The sequence below is a fragment of the Larus michahellis genome, chromosome 3 (genome assembly GCF_964199755.1).
Source record: "Larus michahellis chromosome 3, bLarMic1.1, whole genome shotgun sequence".
In the NCBI taxonomy this organism is placed as follows: Eukaryota; Metazoa; Chordata; class Aves; order Charadriiformes; family Laridae; genus Larus; species Larus michahellis.
The window spans coordinates 39,182,578-39,199,066 of NC_133898.1; the positions used below are offsets into that span (position 1 = coordinate 39,182,578).

At 43.0% G+C, this 16,489-nt stretch overlaps 2 protein-coding genes across 3 annotated transcripts in view; both read right to left on the reverse strand.

Annotated features, from left to right (window-relative positions):
- CMTR1 (cap methyltransferase 1) overlaps positions 1–555 on the reverse strand; it is a 28,452-nt gene extending 27,897 nt beyond the window's left edge. The window contains exon 1 of the mRNA XM_074579732.1: positions 379–555. The gene's annotated coding sequence lies outside the window, so the exon portion shown is untranslated. The remainder of the gene's footprint in view (positions 1–378) is intronic.
- Positions 556–2,604: 2,049 nt separating this feature from the next.
- RNF8 (ring finger protein 8) lies at positions 2,605–16,377 on the reverse strand. Of its 2 annotated transcripts, none has more exons than XM_074579737.1 (8): positions 16,183–16,377; positions 13,481–13,609; positions 11,225–11,965; positions 9,991–10,053; positions 9,081–9,170; positions 7,783–7,890; positions 6,601–6,805; positions 2,605–4,697 (listed from the first exon to the last, which is right to left on the reverse strand). In XM_074579737.1, the coding sequence occupies exons 1-8, from the start codon at positions 16,354–16,356 to the stop codon at positions 4,552–4,554; spliced, it is 1,656 nt and encodes a 551-aa protein (XP_074435838.1). In that variant the 5' UTR covers positions 16,357–16,377; the 3' UTR covers positions 2,605–4,551. The 2 variants fall into 2 exon arrangements, with proteins under 2 accessions (XP_074435838.1, XP_074435839.1); XM_074579738.1 differs by having other exon boundaries at positions 6,594–6,805.
- Positions 16,378–16,489: the final 112 nt, after the last annotated feature.

Genomic DNA, 16,489 nt, shown 5'->3' on the forward strand with positions numbered 1-16,489 from the left:
ATCTCTAAGAAACCGAGAGCCATTTTCGGTTTCTTCTGAGATATTATTTCAGGTTAACACATTTTTAGTTCACTTCTGCTACCTTTCTCTCGAGATCCCCCACCCTCCCGACCCCACCAAGGGTCCCTCGGCGCATCCCTTTTCCCGCTACATTTCAAAACGACGCAAAATTAACGGCAGGTTAAGCGGCACCCCATCCCTCAGGCGACACCAGCTGGGAAGGAAAAAGCCCTTTAGCAGCACAAAACCCCACAAGGGAGGGGCCCGCCGACGCCTTGCCTGGCCTCTGGTACCGGGAACGGGGGCCCCCCCCCCGTTCCCGGTACCAGAGGCCAGGCAAGGCGTCGGCGGGCCCCCCTCAGGCCGAGGGGCACTCACGGAAGAAGGAGGAGGCGGCGAAGCAGAGACAGGCGAGTTGCTCGGTCCGTCTCCCGAGGGCCCGGCGGCGGTGAGGCGGGTCCGCTCCTGCTGCTCCTCCGCCGCCGGCGGCGGTTTCGTTTCCCCGCTCGGAGCCGTCGCCGTCGCCGCCCCCTTCGCCCGCGGGTCCTCCCTCAGGCCGCCGGCGCGCGGCAGTGACGCACCGGAAGTTAGCCCTCCCCTACCCCCCGTCGCTAAGCAACACCGGCAGTGAGGCAGCATGGCGGCGGACAGGGCCTAGGCCTGGGCCGCGCCGGTCTTCCCGCTGCGAGGACACCGGCAGAGCCCGGCTCTCTGGGGAAGCGCGTAACCGCCGGCCTCAGTCCTTCCCGGTGGAGGTGAGGTAGGGTCGCGTAGGGGTGAAAATATATTGAAATTCTATGTAAAATGCTACATATATATAATTTTTTGTAAATATTTTGTGTATTAAAATGTATATAGAGTGTATAAAAAGAACGTATTTAAAGTGTGTTCGCACACCTCCACCAGGAGGTGAGGTAGGGCTGCACAGGGGTGAAAATATATCGAAATTCTATGTAAAATGTTACATACATATATATAAAATTTTTGTAAATATATCATGTATAAAAATGTATATAAAGTGTATTAAAATGTATAGAGTGTATAAAATATATATAGTGTATAAAAAAATGTATATAAAGTGTGTTCACACACCTCCACCAGGAGATGAGGTAGGGGTACAAATATATCAAAATTCTATGTAAAATGTTATGTATATTTTTTTGTAAATATATCATGTATAAAAATTTATATAAAGTGTATAAAAAATTATGGAGTGTATAAAATGTATGGAGTGTATAAAAATGTATACAAAGTATATAAAAAATGTATATAAAGTGTGTTAACACACAGGTAATTCAACCACTGCCTTAGAAGTGTCACTTTCTTAGAAAAACAGCTTTTTTCATGCTACTGAAGGAGACAAACCTAGCAGTTCCCCTGCCGTGGGGGTGACTGCAGGCAGCATGCCCCCATGCCGGCTCAGGGCCCTGGCTGTTGGCTGGAAATGTCATTGTTCTTCCAGGAAGCGAAGGTTTCCTAAGAAACTGGCTGCCTGTGGAGAAGCCAATAACCTGCTCACCACCAGGCACTTCACCATTAATTACCTACAGCTCCGTTACCTGAGCAGAGCCAGAAGAGGTTTTGTAAGGCCAGTGATGACAGAGCTTTTCACATAATAAAAGCCTAATACGTGTCTACAGATTATTTGTCGTGAGGGTTTCAAACACTAATTGAGCTGTCTTGTAAATCACATTAAGAGGCATACAGCTCAATACACAGGCATAAATGCTTAAATCTTAAAAAACAAAACAAATATGGTAGCACCAAGGGACAACAGTATACTATTTGAGAAGTGTAGTTTAGGATTTATCTAGTCCCTGTAAGGTATGCGTCTAAATATGTGAAGTTATGGCAAAAGGGAACGGCAGCGCGGAAAAAAGACTATGAGCAGGAAGCAAAACATTGAGTAGTCAGAGCTTATCTTTGAAAAAAAAAAAACAACAAACCCAAAACCCACTTATACTGAGGGGATGACACAGCTGGATTATTAAATTGCCTGTTACATGTTCTGCAAAGTTAACTGACAGTTGTTGCTAAGGCTCACCACACGCTAATGTGGCAGACTACACATGCAAGAGAAAAGGATTGTCAAACTATCTTGGAATCCATAGATCTGCAGGAGTTAAGCAGCGCACCGTCCCTGTGATGGTCCTGTTCTGCGATCCATTAGCACTCCCTCCCAGCTATTCCTGCTGATTTTGATAAGCAATATATTACTCTGATTATCACACTACATGACATCTCCAAGGGGACATTCAGATGGACAATCGAGTAGAAGAAAGGATCCAGACCTCAGACCAAAGGAGAATTAGAATTAGTATTAGAAATATGGATATCTTTTACAGAAGCTCAATAGTTCACCTGACACTTCTGTATGTCTAGGCATCAGCTCTGAATCTGATAGTAGTTTTACTGCAGGAACTTGGTGAACTGGGAGGAGAGCTCTGCTTTTGTCAGTGAAATTCTTTTGCAAGTGAACAGTATTATAACTTAATCTCTCTCCTTCGGCCTTTACACACTATGCACCTACTGGTAACAGTGGAAACGGTTTGTTATACCGCTTATAGTCTTCATATTATAGTGAAAAGAGGACACACACAGAAATCACACCAAAGAACTACTCTGTTACTAGGAGAAGCATTGTCCTTCTCTGCAGTATGCATAAACACCAACATAACAAAATAAATATATTTAGCAAAACGAAAGGAGCGAAAAAAGCAAAGCAACATGGAAGAGATACAGAGTAGAAGAATTTGCAGTCCTAGGTAACCAGAGTATTTTCCTCCTACTCCTCTTCATCAGGAATGCCTGTTCCAAACATCAGCCTATTTCACAAGCATTTTGAGGAACACTCTTCTCTCAGACATCCTAGAGCCTATATTCGCAAAAGAAACTTTTAAGAGCACATATGGAAAATGAACATTAAAAGGGATAGAGGAAAACTCAAGATGTTTGAGTTGAGCCTCCTTCACAAAAGAAACCTTACACTAAGATTTTAAGAAAGTTTCCTGGCCCACAGATCAGACCTACCTCCCCTGTTTAAGTCCTACCAATCAAATCTGTCAGAAATGCACTGCTTCCTTAGGACAGCATCATCATTCATGCACCCTTTTAATGGGATCTTTCTTTAGTGGAAGAAGATAAGAGGTATGATTGTACCTACTAAATTACTGTTAGGGTAGCCACAGGCCTGAAGAGTTGGGTTATCTTTTATCAATTCCTGAATACACAAGTCTTTCAAAGAACTTTAAAATAGTCACACTGCTTACAGCAATTAAAACCTGAAGCAAAATCATTATAATGAGACAGTCTGTGTTTTCTAAAAAAAAAAAAAAAAAAAAAAAAAAAAATCAAAGAAAACCAGGAGAAAGTTGTATCAAGGAAGACTAACGCAGAAATGGATTTATATTTTTCTTCTTAAACAAAATAAACATAGAAACAAGAAGGTACATACAAATAGCCAAAGAAATATTACAGATGAGAAGAGCTTCCCCCATCCTCTTCTCACAGTGTAAAACAGTCCTTTCCATGTAACAGCTAAGTCAAAAGCATACGCTACTGAACATGGAACTTCATAGACAAAGTCATGATAGGATGAGGCAAGACTTGCTCAGTCTCTTAGGGATGAGTGATTTGCTGTGAGGGTAGTACAACCCACGGCTCAACAGCAACGTTTTGTAAACAATAAAACTAAATGCTTCCTTCTGTATCTTGTGGTTGCCTACAGATGCTGCTTTTCTCCCCTGCCAACAGGATATTTCTCTGCTGCTGACAAGAACTATACGTGTTTCTGAAGTCATTGCTAGTACCTTCTGGATGTGCTGCTTTCAAATTCTAAACCCCTTTGTGCAAAAACCTGAAGAGGGAACAAACCAAACATACTACATGAAAAGTACACTAGCTAAGGAATTTTGGAAGATTTAATCTTCTCCATCCCTATCTAACTGAAAATGAGTAACATCACAAGAGCAAACAGATGGCCAGCAGCTCAGATTACAATGTACTTAAGCTGACAGGGTCCATAACCCACCCTTTGTTTCCTTTACTGCCAGAGGCCTGAGATGACTCTAGCTGCCATATGAAATTCAAGAAGAAAACCCATGTTGGCACTTCTTCCTGATACACCTCTCCTGCCTGCTGGCAGGGATGGCCAAGTTCTCAAATAGCTTGGGCCATTCCCTCTGCTGCCTGAAATAAGGGAAGCATTTAAACATGTCATTCACTAAGGAAAGGGCAGTGATGCGTACAAACTATTAAATTACACTGAATAGGTCACAAGCAATCATGGAAGCCTAAGTTTTGTAGGTCAGCCATCTAGCAAAATGGCGGTTTGTTCTCTCGCAATCCCAGTTTTGTTTTAGAGATCAAGCTTCTGTACATTCATTTAAAAAATAAAGGTCTTTTTTCCAAATGCTGCTAGTTCTCAGCTCCAGCCTCTTCATAGAATCTCTCCTTTCAGACATCCAGTCCACTCATCCGGCAGTAGTCAACCAAACACCATTAGGTTGGTTCTGGGCAGCACATAGGCAAACGAGTCTGCAGTAACAGTTTTTAGATGATGTAGTAGCTTTCATTATAGTAAGAATCCTCCTCAGAGTCCTCACTGTCACAACTGCTCACTGAAAAGATGGAGGAGACGGAAGAAATGACGCTGCCATCATTGTCCATGGCTGGTTTCACCACCGCATTCTGTTTCTCTGCATTCAAAATACACAGATACAAAAAGTTAGCAGTGACCACTGTACCTACAAATGCTGCTGAATTACTAGTTCTCTTTGAAACTTATAGCCTCTCACCGTCAGTTTGCAATAGGTCTGGTCAAGCTGTATGGCATAGGCCTTTTTCCTGTCAATTTTCAGCATTAAAAGACCAAAGGGCTTTTTTTGGTTTGTTTTCTTAAGTTTCCTATATGCCTTTTCCTGCTAAGATAGCAAAGACGAGAAGGAGACATTCTCCATCCCTTCAGTGGCACACAACTGGCAATGGAAGTGGCTAACTGTCACAGTGCCTTGCCAGGTAAGAAAGAGGGAAACAACAAAATATGGTAAGGAGCCCTCAAACAATGGTTGCTCAGGACACTTACGGTCCCATCAAAACCTCCGCACATTTAAGAGTGAAAGCCTGTCCTATTGGTGCCTGTTATACTAAAGCTCTTGGAAAGGCTTCTTGGGAAGCTCTGACTGAACTTCCCAAGGGCCTCTTGGATCGTTATTTCTCTTTCAGTTGATTTTTTCTTAGGAATTCTTGTTTAACTAGACACATGGTTATCTTCATCTCAATCAACATGTTTCCATCATTGAATAAAAAGACCACCCATAAATGATTCATCCTTCCTCCTGAAGCATGTCATGGTGAAGCTAAGTGATTTCCTACTAACTAAAAATCATTTTAAATAACTACAGCACCTATCACATGCAAAGGTAGGCTATGAGCTTTTTTCCTTTTTGTTCAAACAAGCACAAAGACCACTGGTTTACCAAACAGAAATGAAGGGGGCTCCAACAAAGGCACCACTTCATCCCGTCACCATTAGCTACCTGATGAGACACTTCAATCGTGCTACGGCCTGCTCTGCAGACGTGCATATTACACAAGAGCGGCGTCAGTTCTGCAGAGGTGACAGCAACTCACAAAGCCGAGTTGGGCAGCCTCTGAGCAATGTAACATTTCCTGAGGGCATCAGACTGAGTTGGTTAAATAAGCGACAATTTCAGATTTGAACTAACACTGCTTAGCGATGTCATTCTACGTCACCATGGAGAACCTGAAATGTTTCAAAAACACCTTTCATTAGGTAAAAGCCTTGACACGTTGCAAAATGAAGGATCATGCATTCACCTCTACAAGGGGAAAACAAGCCAACTACTTAAGGGAACACAGCAACAGAAATTTGTTAAGGGGCAGCAGGAAGAGATTTCTATATTTCGGCACCTAGATACCAGTGTCAAGTGCTCTAGAAACAAATTTGGAAAAGGGAAGCAGAACAGGAATACTCCATCCTGGAGTTTTACTTAAAGCTGTCACCATAATGCACAGTCTTTTAGCTACAACCAGGCAAGAGATTATGCATTTAAGTCACAGTGGCCAATTCCATAAAAATTAACATGGCAAAGCAACTACCAGCTCAGCCACACTCTTAGATGACACACTGACATTCCCTTCAGAGATTTCCTATACGAGTTGAGCACACAGAAGAGAGTTCAGAGTTTCTCATCAGGCACTGCTCTGCTGAGTTTTTGCAATGATGTAGTCAATAGCTGAATCAAAAGGTGCCTGGTAAATTTTTCAAGGCCCATTCTCTATAGTTTTGCTTTTATTTAGTGATCTCGTCTGAAACAGCATAACCTTTAGTACGGTTAAGTTGTCCCGCTTGACTGCGCAATTCACACTGACTTATTTTTCCAAACTTTTTATTAATTTTATTATTTTTTTTAATGTGCAGTAAAGCTAGTTACACAAAATACCTTAAAAAAATCAATTGTCTAGTGTTTCTGCTGCGTTCCCTGAGCATCTCCTTGGTATATAGGTGCCAAAGAAAGTTGTACAAAATAGATGGAATGAGAGATTGTACTCATCATGCCACATCCACCCACCTCTCACCTTTCCGCTCTCTGATAAGGGTCAGGCGATGCTCTTTCATTGCCACATCCAGTTTTTCTACCATCCTGTCAATGCAGTTATCCAGCACCAGAGAGCGTGTCTTTGATTTGATCTCCTGCCTGCAGATAGGGCACTCCACTTTACGTTTCGTCCACTCATTGATGCAGTAGGAACAGAAGCTGTGCGCACAGTTCAGAGTGACTGCCTGTGGAATTTGAGGGAAGAATACGTATCAGTGCACGCTCACACAAGCATTAAGTCAGAAAAACAGTAGATAAACACTTCCTTTAAGGGAAGAGGAGGACGCCCAAAGCCCCCATCTTCAGTCTTTGTAGGGGTTACACGTAAAATAACTCTCCCATGCCAGAGTGCAGACACATTTTACAAGTTGGTTAATGGATTCAGTGTAGATCATAGCAAGTCAGAAACACAAAGAACTAATTTTATTATAAATTTCTCCAATGTGAAAAGGACTGAATTATGGAAAAACTCAAGATACTACAGAATAGCATCTTAAATCACTGAGAAACCAGAAAACAAAGCTTCAGCTAGCTCTTAAGTCATTATAACAAGGTTAACACACCAAGTAGTAGAAATGACTGTAATGAAACTGAAGTTCTAGCAAAACACAAACAGAAATAATGTCTACATTTCAGGTGTCACCTGCCTACTACTTACAGATTCAAATGAAAGCAGGCCAGTTTCTCTTTCTCAAAAAAAGAGTTTATCTGAACAATATAAACAGTTCAGGACTTGAGTGAACACCACACCTCCCCTCCCTTTACCATCCTCTTCCTATATCTAAACCTGAAGGATTCCAACCCTAGTCAACTTAAAGCAAGATCCACTATAAAATTGTTCTTCCCCAAGCAGGCTGTCAGCAGCAGCTCAGAGCATCAGTGCAAAACCACCCAAAACTGCTGCAAGCCTATATGCTTCTTTGGATTAAGCACTCATCTTTATGCAGGTAGGAACACTAAAGTTGAATTTGCTGCCCAGAAGAAGAGTTAGGGCAGACAGAATGAATTTCTGGACAAACCCTTACCCGGAACTCACTGTGGGTCTGCTGCAACTGCTAAACTAGCAAAGGAAAGAAATAAGCTTGACTATTACTTTAATACAACTAGCGAAAGCTTCTCAAGTCTCTTCTTTACTGGCAAACCCATACCGGCTTAAACATACCTCAATAAAGTGCTCAGAACAGATTGTGCACTGCAACTCATTCTCCAACACGTCATTCATCTGATTCAACACCTCTTCTTTTTGGGCTCTCACCTTTTCCTTCTCCTCCTAGTGGCAAAGTACACATGGTCACATATCAACAAAGAACAAGATTTTACTCAATATAATATTGGAAGGAAGCACGTGTGCAGGGGAAGATAGTACAAGTAGAAAATCATACAACTGCCAGTTTCCACATGTCAAGTCTTTGTCTATGATATACCCAGATTTGCAACCTCTCTCCTCTTTGTAGTCACGGCACTATTGAGAATATTCCTGACCACTGTAGGGAACTTACAAGCAAGAACAGCAGCCGTTACCAAAATTGCCTTCAGCCTAAAGAAACTACCAGCTGGATCAATCTTTTCAGAATCTCTTTCGACCTCTTCCTGGCAGGACTTTGGCTTAAGTGAACCGAACAGTCCTTTGATGTAAAGAGCGAAACACCCAACAGACAAAATACCTCAAATACTTAAAAAAAGGAATCATAACATTTATTTGCATTTAACTGGACAATAGTTTTTTGTTGCTGTTTGGAGTTGGATTAGGCTCCTAGGTACCTCCTCTATCTTCTAAAAATAACAGAGAAATTCTTCCAATTCAAGCTATACTTGTAACAGCAACAGAGTTGCAAAGATGACATTAAAAAAACCAAAACAAAAGCAAACACCCAGAGGTAGATAATGTGCTAATTTCCAAGAGTAAGACACGGGAAAGGATCTCCTTAATTATTTTTCCACTCATCACCTTGTGCCAAGGGCAGGAAGAAATGCGGCTTATCTCATTCATTATTCAAATTCCATGTTGTTTCAGTCCTACACTCCCTTGCAGGACTGTTGGAACATTGCAGTTTTACCTGAGTGCACTCTAACTGAAAATGAAGCCCCTCACTTTTCAAACACACTCCTCTTTTTATTTATTTCCTTTTTTTTTATTTCTTTTTTTTTTTTTTTTTTTTTTTTTAAGGGAAGGGTGGAATGGGCCCACTTCTCCTGCACAACATACAGATCAGGTGCCCTGGGCTTTCTTTATGACCGAGAAAGATCTAGTAATGACTCTTCAATACTACTTCATGAAGAGGGCAAGGTGTACCTACCCGCAATCCTGGAAACTAGAGTCAGCTGCCACCTCAAAATGCAGGAGTTTTTCAGTATAGGAGGCAAAGTACAGTCAAGACAAATGATAAATAAACCATTTCCTCTGCTGCAGCATATGGTGTTTAACTTACGAATAAAATTAAGAATTCAGTTATACCTTACCTTGGTTTCTTCCAGTTCTTTATTCTTGGCTCGAATTATCTCCTCAAAATCTTTTTTACTACGGCTCAGTTCTTCCATCAAAGCATGATGCTGTAACAATACCATCCCAGAAATTATAAGAGTGCCATTATCAGCTATCCTATTAAATATACGTGGCCATAATCATGAGGTTCAGCATACTCATTTCTCCTACTCTGCTCCTAGAAAAGCAACACACGTCTACATAAATTGGAGTGTTAAGGCATTTTAGCCTTAACATTGGAATGTAGTGCCAGTTATTTATAACCTTCCCAGTGTCAAGGCACTTCTCATTCCCTCTCCCAGGTTACTCTTTCATTTCAGTTAGGTTTTACAGTCACCATTTTGAGTGCATCTGAGACATTTGAGTCTCAAGGGGTATTTGACACATAAGGATCATAAAATCCTGCTACTGTATGCAGGGTTACATGAAGCTGTTTTCAGATTAGCTTTACAAAAGCAAAGGCCTTTTGGAAAAAGCTTAGGAAACCTAAGCGTGTGGCAATCTCTTTCAAAAACATTCCCAACCAAGAGTGTTTGTAACCAATTTTTTTTTTCATCTGGTTAAAATCACCAAAACAACTTCCCCAAAACAGATACCTAGCAGACAGACCTCACAAAAAAGCCCACCAGCCCAAGGACCAAATGCAAATAAAAATCACTACTTAATGCTTTCAATCTGAATGCATATTCTCACAATATTTCTGGCAAATAGCAACTCCCACAATGAGAGGTATGCCACTTTCTGACAGAAATTTGGTCTGTAGATGAAAATCACCCAATCTGCACCTGAGGCAAAGTCCTATTCTTCTATCAAGAGGTCACAGCACTAACAAAGACTTAAATATCCAAGATACACAGTTAGGCCAAATCTAGACTCATAACTACTTGCCTCTTGCAGGACTTGGGCCAGTTGCTCCTTCAGATTCTCTTCCCCGTGTTGCCACTTTACTCCCTAAGGGAAAAAAAACAACAAAACAACGCCTTTTTGCTGGAAGAAAACACTCAGAGAAAGATAAAAAAAATTAAGAAAGCAAGGGACAGAAATTTACCACTTTGCACACTCTCTTTCAAGGATATGCTTAAAGAAACAACACTGTTTTTCAGGAAACCCTGGGATGCCCCACTCTATGTGTACATCAGAAATTAGAGCCATCATTTACTATGAAGAGTTAAAAGGCATATATCATTTCCAGTTACATACTTGGAACACCGACAAGCTATTCTAGCTGTGATGGCACCAGCATGTTCATAGCAGCAAGAGGTCAGCAACAACTTAAACATGAGAAAAACCTGCTCTTTAAGCACATTCGAAGACGCCAGACATAACCACAGCTCCAGCTGAACTTCCCGGTGTGCCCACGCACACAACTCCAGACTCTCTCTACTTCTGATACAGGTATCTTGCCTTTAGCAGCACACTTTAAAGGGAGTAACTGATAAATTATGAAACTCACCTCAAGATAAATTCTTACTTCCTTTAAACCAGATTTTGAGCAAACTTAAAATTGAAAGGCTTTAGTTTGTTATCTAAAAAAGCTACTTATCAACATACTGCTTGAAGACACTTACAGATTGCAAGAAAATGTTTCTTGAAAGTATAAAAAAAAAAAAAAAGGAAGGTCTGCCTCCAGGGATTAAGGCATACAATAATTCACTTGCTTGGAAAGGGAATGGATTTGCCATGCAAACTGGGCATTAATTCAGCCATATACTAGAGAGAAATTCACACTTATGGTGAATACTTTTCAACTTGGCCTCTCTGTAACCACGGGAGGTCAGGCAGAGACCTTGGGTTGTTTTTTTTAATTTAAAACGTGCTTTTTTTACTCACTGAAATGATTTACTATCTTGCTATAATGAACCTGTTTGTAAAAAATTAAAAAACCTTATTTTCTGCCTTTTTCCTAATTCCACATGCAGCCCAATCCCTTCTGTCTCTGCACTTTCTTTTGGTACACATGCCTGGAAGTGAAATACTTCCATGACAGTTTTAACAGGAGTAATTCACACAAACATTATTTGTGTCACTGTATGGTTCAAGATCTTATTTTGGATCTATGTCTTATATTAGGCATTCCATAAAAGTGAAAAGACACAGGCCAAAAAGTTTACCACCGTTATACCTCAAGGTTCTGCTGCTCTTTAGAGAATGTCCTCTCCAGCTCTTCCACCTGCTGCTGCTGATGCTCTTGTTCCATGCATAGCTGGTCCTGCAGCTCCCGCAGCTCCTGCTCCATTGCCAGGATCTCCTTCTGAGCACACTTCCTGCGCTTCTGCTTCACGTTCAGTACTGCTGTCTGCTTCTCCTGCACTTTGACCTTTAACTTCATTATGTCTACTAGAGTTTTCCTCAACATTTCCAAGCCAGTCCATGACTGTGCAAGACCAGAGCCTTTTGGCTCCTTATGGGTGACAGACAGAGCGCTCTCGGAGTGCACAGGGCTACTACCCACTGGACCACTATCCTCCTCGCTTGGTCCAGGAGAAGGCAGCTTGACGTCCCTCTTCCCTGTTAAGTGTTTGGCTTCTTCTACCCTTCCCCATGATTCACCCAAAGGTTCATTGCCACAGGACACTCTGTCTCTTTTGGATTTGGAGTTTGAAGGGCCTTCTGATCCAGATGTCTCCGATTCCTCCAAACTAAATTTACGTTTAGTTCTTGAACTCCTGGCTTTTCCCAGGTCATTCCTTCGGGCTAAAAAGGGTCTGATTTTCTCCCATTCCTCTTTAATTACTTCATACTCATATTCAGCAGTCTCTTTGTTTTCCAAAGGCACTCCCAATTGAATACGATCTCCTTCAGTGATAGGATACGTTTTTGAGGGATCCAGGCGCTGTTTATTAAGCCAGACTCCATTTAGACTCTGCAAATGAACAGAGAATCAGCAAAATTTAATATGGAGTTACAGAATCCTCTGCAAGTTATTTCTGGCAACTGTAAACATATCCAACCTCTTCAGTGTTGCAATCAGAACAAGCCACCTCTTTAAATAAACCTTGCAGTGTCCAATTTATTGGCTTAGTGTCCCATTTATTAGTTACTGCATTATATTATTTACTGTGCATTATTCCTGCATTACAGATTTTGTGTACAATCACTAAGAACATTAATATATATACTTGTGCAGAAGGAAAAGAATGAACTCTAAAGGGAAAAAAACTGCCCAAAATCTTCTGAGTAAATAAGAACTAACCAACAGAAAGAAAAGACTCTGCAATAGATCATTGTCAAGAACATACAATATTGTAGTAATTATTCTTGACAATTAATGTCACCTGAAATCCAAGAAGAAACTAGAAAAGAAAATGAAGCAGAGCTTATACTGCTTAAAGAAAAAGAGACAGTAATCCATAAATACAAGAATATAAACAAGAAGTAAAATGTTCTTCTAGAGATAATGTTCAAAGCAGAAAAAGAGGTTTTAAATTAGGCACTAGCTCAAGATATCATTTAGAAAAACAGCAAAACTGATCAAGATGAACTGCAGAATCATTAACAACTGATATATCTCAAAGCAATTCAATAAAACAACTTCAGAAAATGGTAGCAGTGATAACACAGAGGAAGTGTTAGTAGCTAATCTACCATAGATGTTTCCAATCATGCAAAAACCGTAAGGTTTTCAAGTTTAAATTCTGCAACAGAGTTTAAGAGCAGTGTAATTTTAATAGTAGCCACTCCATTCCTTTCTGAGTAATCTGCTGTTGACCCAAACATCCATCAAATCTGCATGACATGTTGAACATTTTTTGTTCTACCAGTGCTGTTTTAAAGCAAGTTACTGATTTGACAGTTTTCAGCCCAAATAAGAAAGTGGAGAGATCATGATATAAAAAACCCCATGTTTCTGAAGTCAAAGTGAAACCTAGCTGAGGACTCTGATGTCACCACTTTATTCTAATCAGCTGAGGAAGACTTTCAGAAGAAACTTGTTTGAACATAATGCAAAGCATGTTTTTTCTAACAGCAGATTCTTGTTGTAGTTGATTATAATTAAAGCAATAAGGAGTATCAGTTTATCCTTTCATTAGCAGTACGTTATCCTTTTGAATACTGCCAAAACTCATAGGAATTTTTTTATTTAAGAAAGCAACACAAAACACGTTCACAAGCTGCAAAGTGCCCTTGGTGAGACTACAGTTGTCTGAAAAATGCTAAACCAAGACACAAATCTACATAGAGAAAGCAATACAGTTTCATCCCAATTGCAGCAGACTGAAGCTTCCTGCTGGAAGGGCACAACAGGCAAGACACATTCCCATGGACATTCTATCACATTTATACCATACTGTATCATAGCCTATACATTGTTTGAGTCCAAACAGGGCACTCTCTTCAGTGAATCTCAGAGCACTAAGTCTTTAATCAGTCTCTGTACCTTGTTATCCTTGACAGTCCACTGCCCTTCTGCATTTTGCTGGAAAACACAATGCTTACGAGAGATCATCAAGGGACAGGTTTTTGACACCAGCTGGTACGTGAGATCTAATCCTCGGCCTATAGTTACCTAAAAACAAAGTAGTTTAGTTACCACAATCAGCAATGACATGGTAAATTCAGTTTATGTCATTTCAATTTAACTACAGCAGGAATCTATCTAGATTAGCATCTTATAGCTATTTCCAAAGAATTCAGGATAATACAAATTTTTTTTTGCGCTTAAAGTCAAGAGTAGACAGAAAATGGAAACCTACAAAGTTTGAATTATTCTCTTCCTCTCCCGTTGAGGAAAATTTGATTGCTCTAAGGCAGGTTACAGCCTTGGCTTTATGGAAATCTTCCTCAGGTGTAAAGCTGCACAAAACCACTCTCAATCCACCCATGTCCCACCTTAGTCATTACTTAACTAAATACCATTTCTGCAAACCAGTACAATTGGGTTTGGGTCTCAGGATTACTTCTCACTCTCTTCTTTCACTAGTTGCATCTGTTCCACTGTCTGCAAACAGGAAAGATGCAGGAAAAAATAGACCAGAAAACTGCCATCAAAAAACGCACATGTAACCATGCCCTAAACGCACAACACTCTTGTAAATCACACCATCAGTCTTACAGCACAGAAACTAAGCTACATGCAGTTCATAACCTGTGGTGAAAGTGATCTAAATAATCTGATTAGACTCTAATAGCATCTTCTGGAAGAAGGGACATAATTTAATTGTACCGTTTCACAGTATCTTATTAAATCTGATCTAATTGCAGACTCCCATTTAAAGCACAGCTCTGCTCGCCCTCCCTCCACTGCCTCCTTTGCAAGATCTGATGATCGTACACACTTTTCTTATTCATCTGTGCAAGTTTTCAGTCAGTTCATCATGTCATTAGACAACTGCATGGATCCGATGTAATACAGCAGGAACACGCAGCCAAAAAAAGCAGGACAAACACCTTTTAGCAGAAGCCCACAGTTAAATCAGATGAAGAATATTATAAAAGGGCACTGTTTTTTATGCCTTAGATGAAGGATGTCCTTCCTTTCCCCTGCAATCCCAACTCATTTGCATCACACCTTCCAATTCCTACGAGATGGTAAGATGCTGCAGTCAAGAAAAGTTTGTTGGCTACACATCACCTGAGCAGGTCTCACCTTGAGTTTAAAGCAAGAACTCAGATTTCCATGTCAACTAAATCCAAGGAAGCAAACTAAGATCATGAAAGCAAAGTTAACCATGTTTGGTCCCTACCTCTTAAATGCTTCATATGCATTAGTGTTCTATCAACATGGATTGCACATGTAAGAAGGACAGGCAGATTCAGCTATAAACTCGGCTTCACGCTTGTCCCTGCAGTTGCAATAGGAATGCCTGACCCACGTGAACCGTCATTAGTGCCTGGTCACACACACCTGCGTGGCCTCACGCACTAGTACAAGCGATACCAAGTAGAGCCAGCCACAAAAGTTTCCCTCGATCAACTTCACTGCGCAAACTGGGGTGGGGGACCAAGACGTGACCACTTTCTTGCTGGAGGCGGCTGCTGCCCACAGAGCCCTGGCAGACCCCGGCACATCCCCACACCTCAGCAGTGCAGTCTGGTGTGGACACTTAAATCCCCAGTGAAAGCAGTCCCTGCTGACATGCCAGACTGCGGCCTGGCAAGCCTGCGGCAGCGGGATGCCGTCAGTCGCCCTGTTGCCTGTGACAGGGGCTGTAGCGCTGTGCAGACAATCGGAGTCGTAACACCTTGAACAAGATTCTCTGCACCATTAGCAGAGCCCCGGCTGCACAATTAGCAGACATATTAACTCCAGCCCTTCACCTAGCACGCCTGCACACCTCCTGGCCTCAGATCCGTGATGGGAGAGTAACGGAACTACAGATTTGCTTGAAGGGCTGCCTGTCACTGAAAGATGAGCGGGGTGCCGTTTGCAATGCGTCAGCACAAAGGAATCAGGCACAGCACGGACCCGCCAGCCCCAAATGCCCGATAGCGACCGCTGGGACGGCGACCCCCTGACAGCACCCCAACCTCCGCAGGGGCGTGTGGGCGCTGGGGGTATGGGAGAGGGTACAAGGGCCTATTTGGGCTTTTCAGTTGAAAAACACGATCGCTGAAAAAAGGTTATTCTTGTACCATACCGAAACACAACTGAAGCAGATTTAAAACACGACCGCGTTTATACCCGAGTAACTTAAGCCACGAAACCCAAAATGCTTTATACGCTGTTACCCTCGCCAAAGCACCGCCCTGATAACTAGGCTGAGGATTCCCCACCACCACCACCATCCCCCACAGCAACAGCTCCTGCGTAAAGACGAGAACGCGTTAAAAACGGTGAGCGGCCACGACCTCGGCACGTCGGACCCTCACGCCCGCTCTCCCCCTCCCCTGCCCGCCGCGGCGCCCCGCCGAGCCGCCCGTCGCGGGAGGCGGGCCGCGCACCGGGACGGACCGGCCGGTTCCTCCCCGCCTCTCGTTAACCGGGACGGTGCTTCTTCCTCACGGGAAGCGCTTTGAGGAGCGCGGGGCCCCTGCACGGGCCGCCACGGGGCTCCGGCCAGCAGACCGGCACCGGTAACGCCCCCGGCGGCCCCCGGCGAGAGGCCGGAGCCCGTGGGGGTCCCGGCCCGGCGCCCTCACCTGCGTGCCGGCCTCCAGCAGGAGCCAGTCGCCGCTGGCCCCGACCCGGCGGAGGCACCAGGCCAGGCCCCCACTCGCCGCCATGGCGCCCGCCCGCCGCGACAGGCGGGAGCAATCGCTGCGGCGGCGGCGGCACCAGCGCTCTCGCGAGGCGAGCAGCAGCACAGCGCCCATCAGCCCGTCTAATCGAACTCCGAGCGCGGGATAGGGGCTGCGCATGCGCCGGAGGAGCCGGCGGGGAAGAGCGCGGTGAAACCCGGAGGGGAGTCTTCCGCTATCCCGTCGGCCCCTTCGGCCGGCCGCGCTT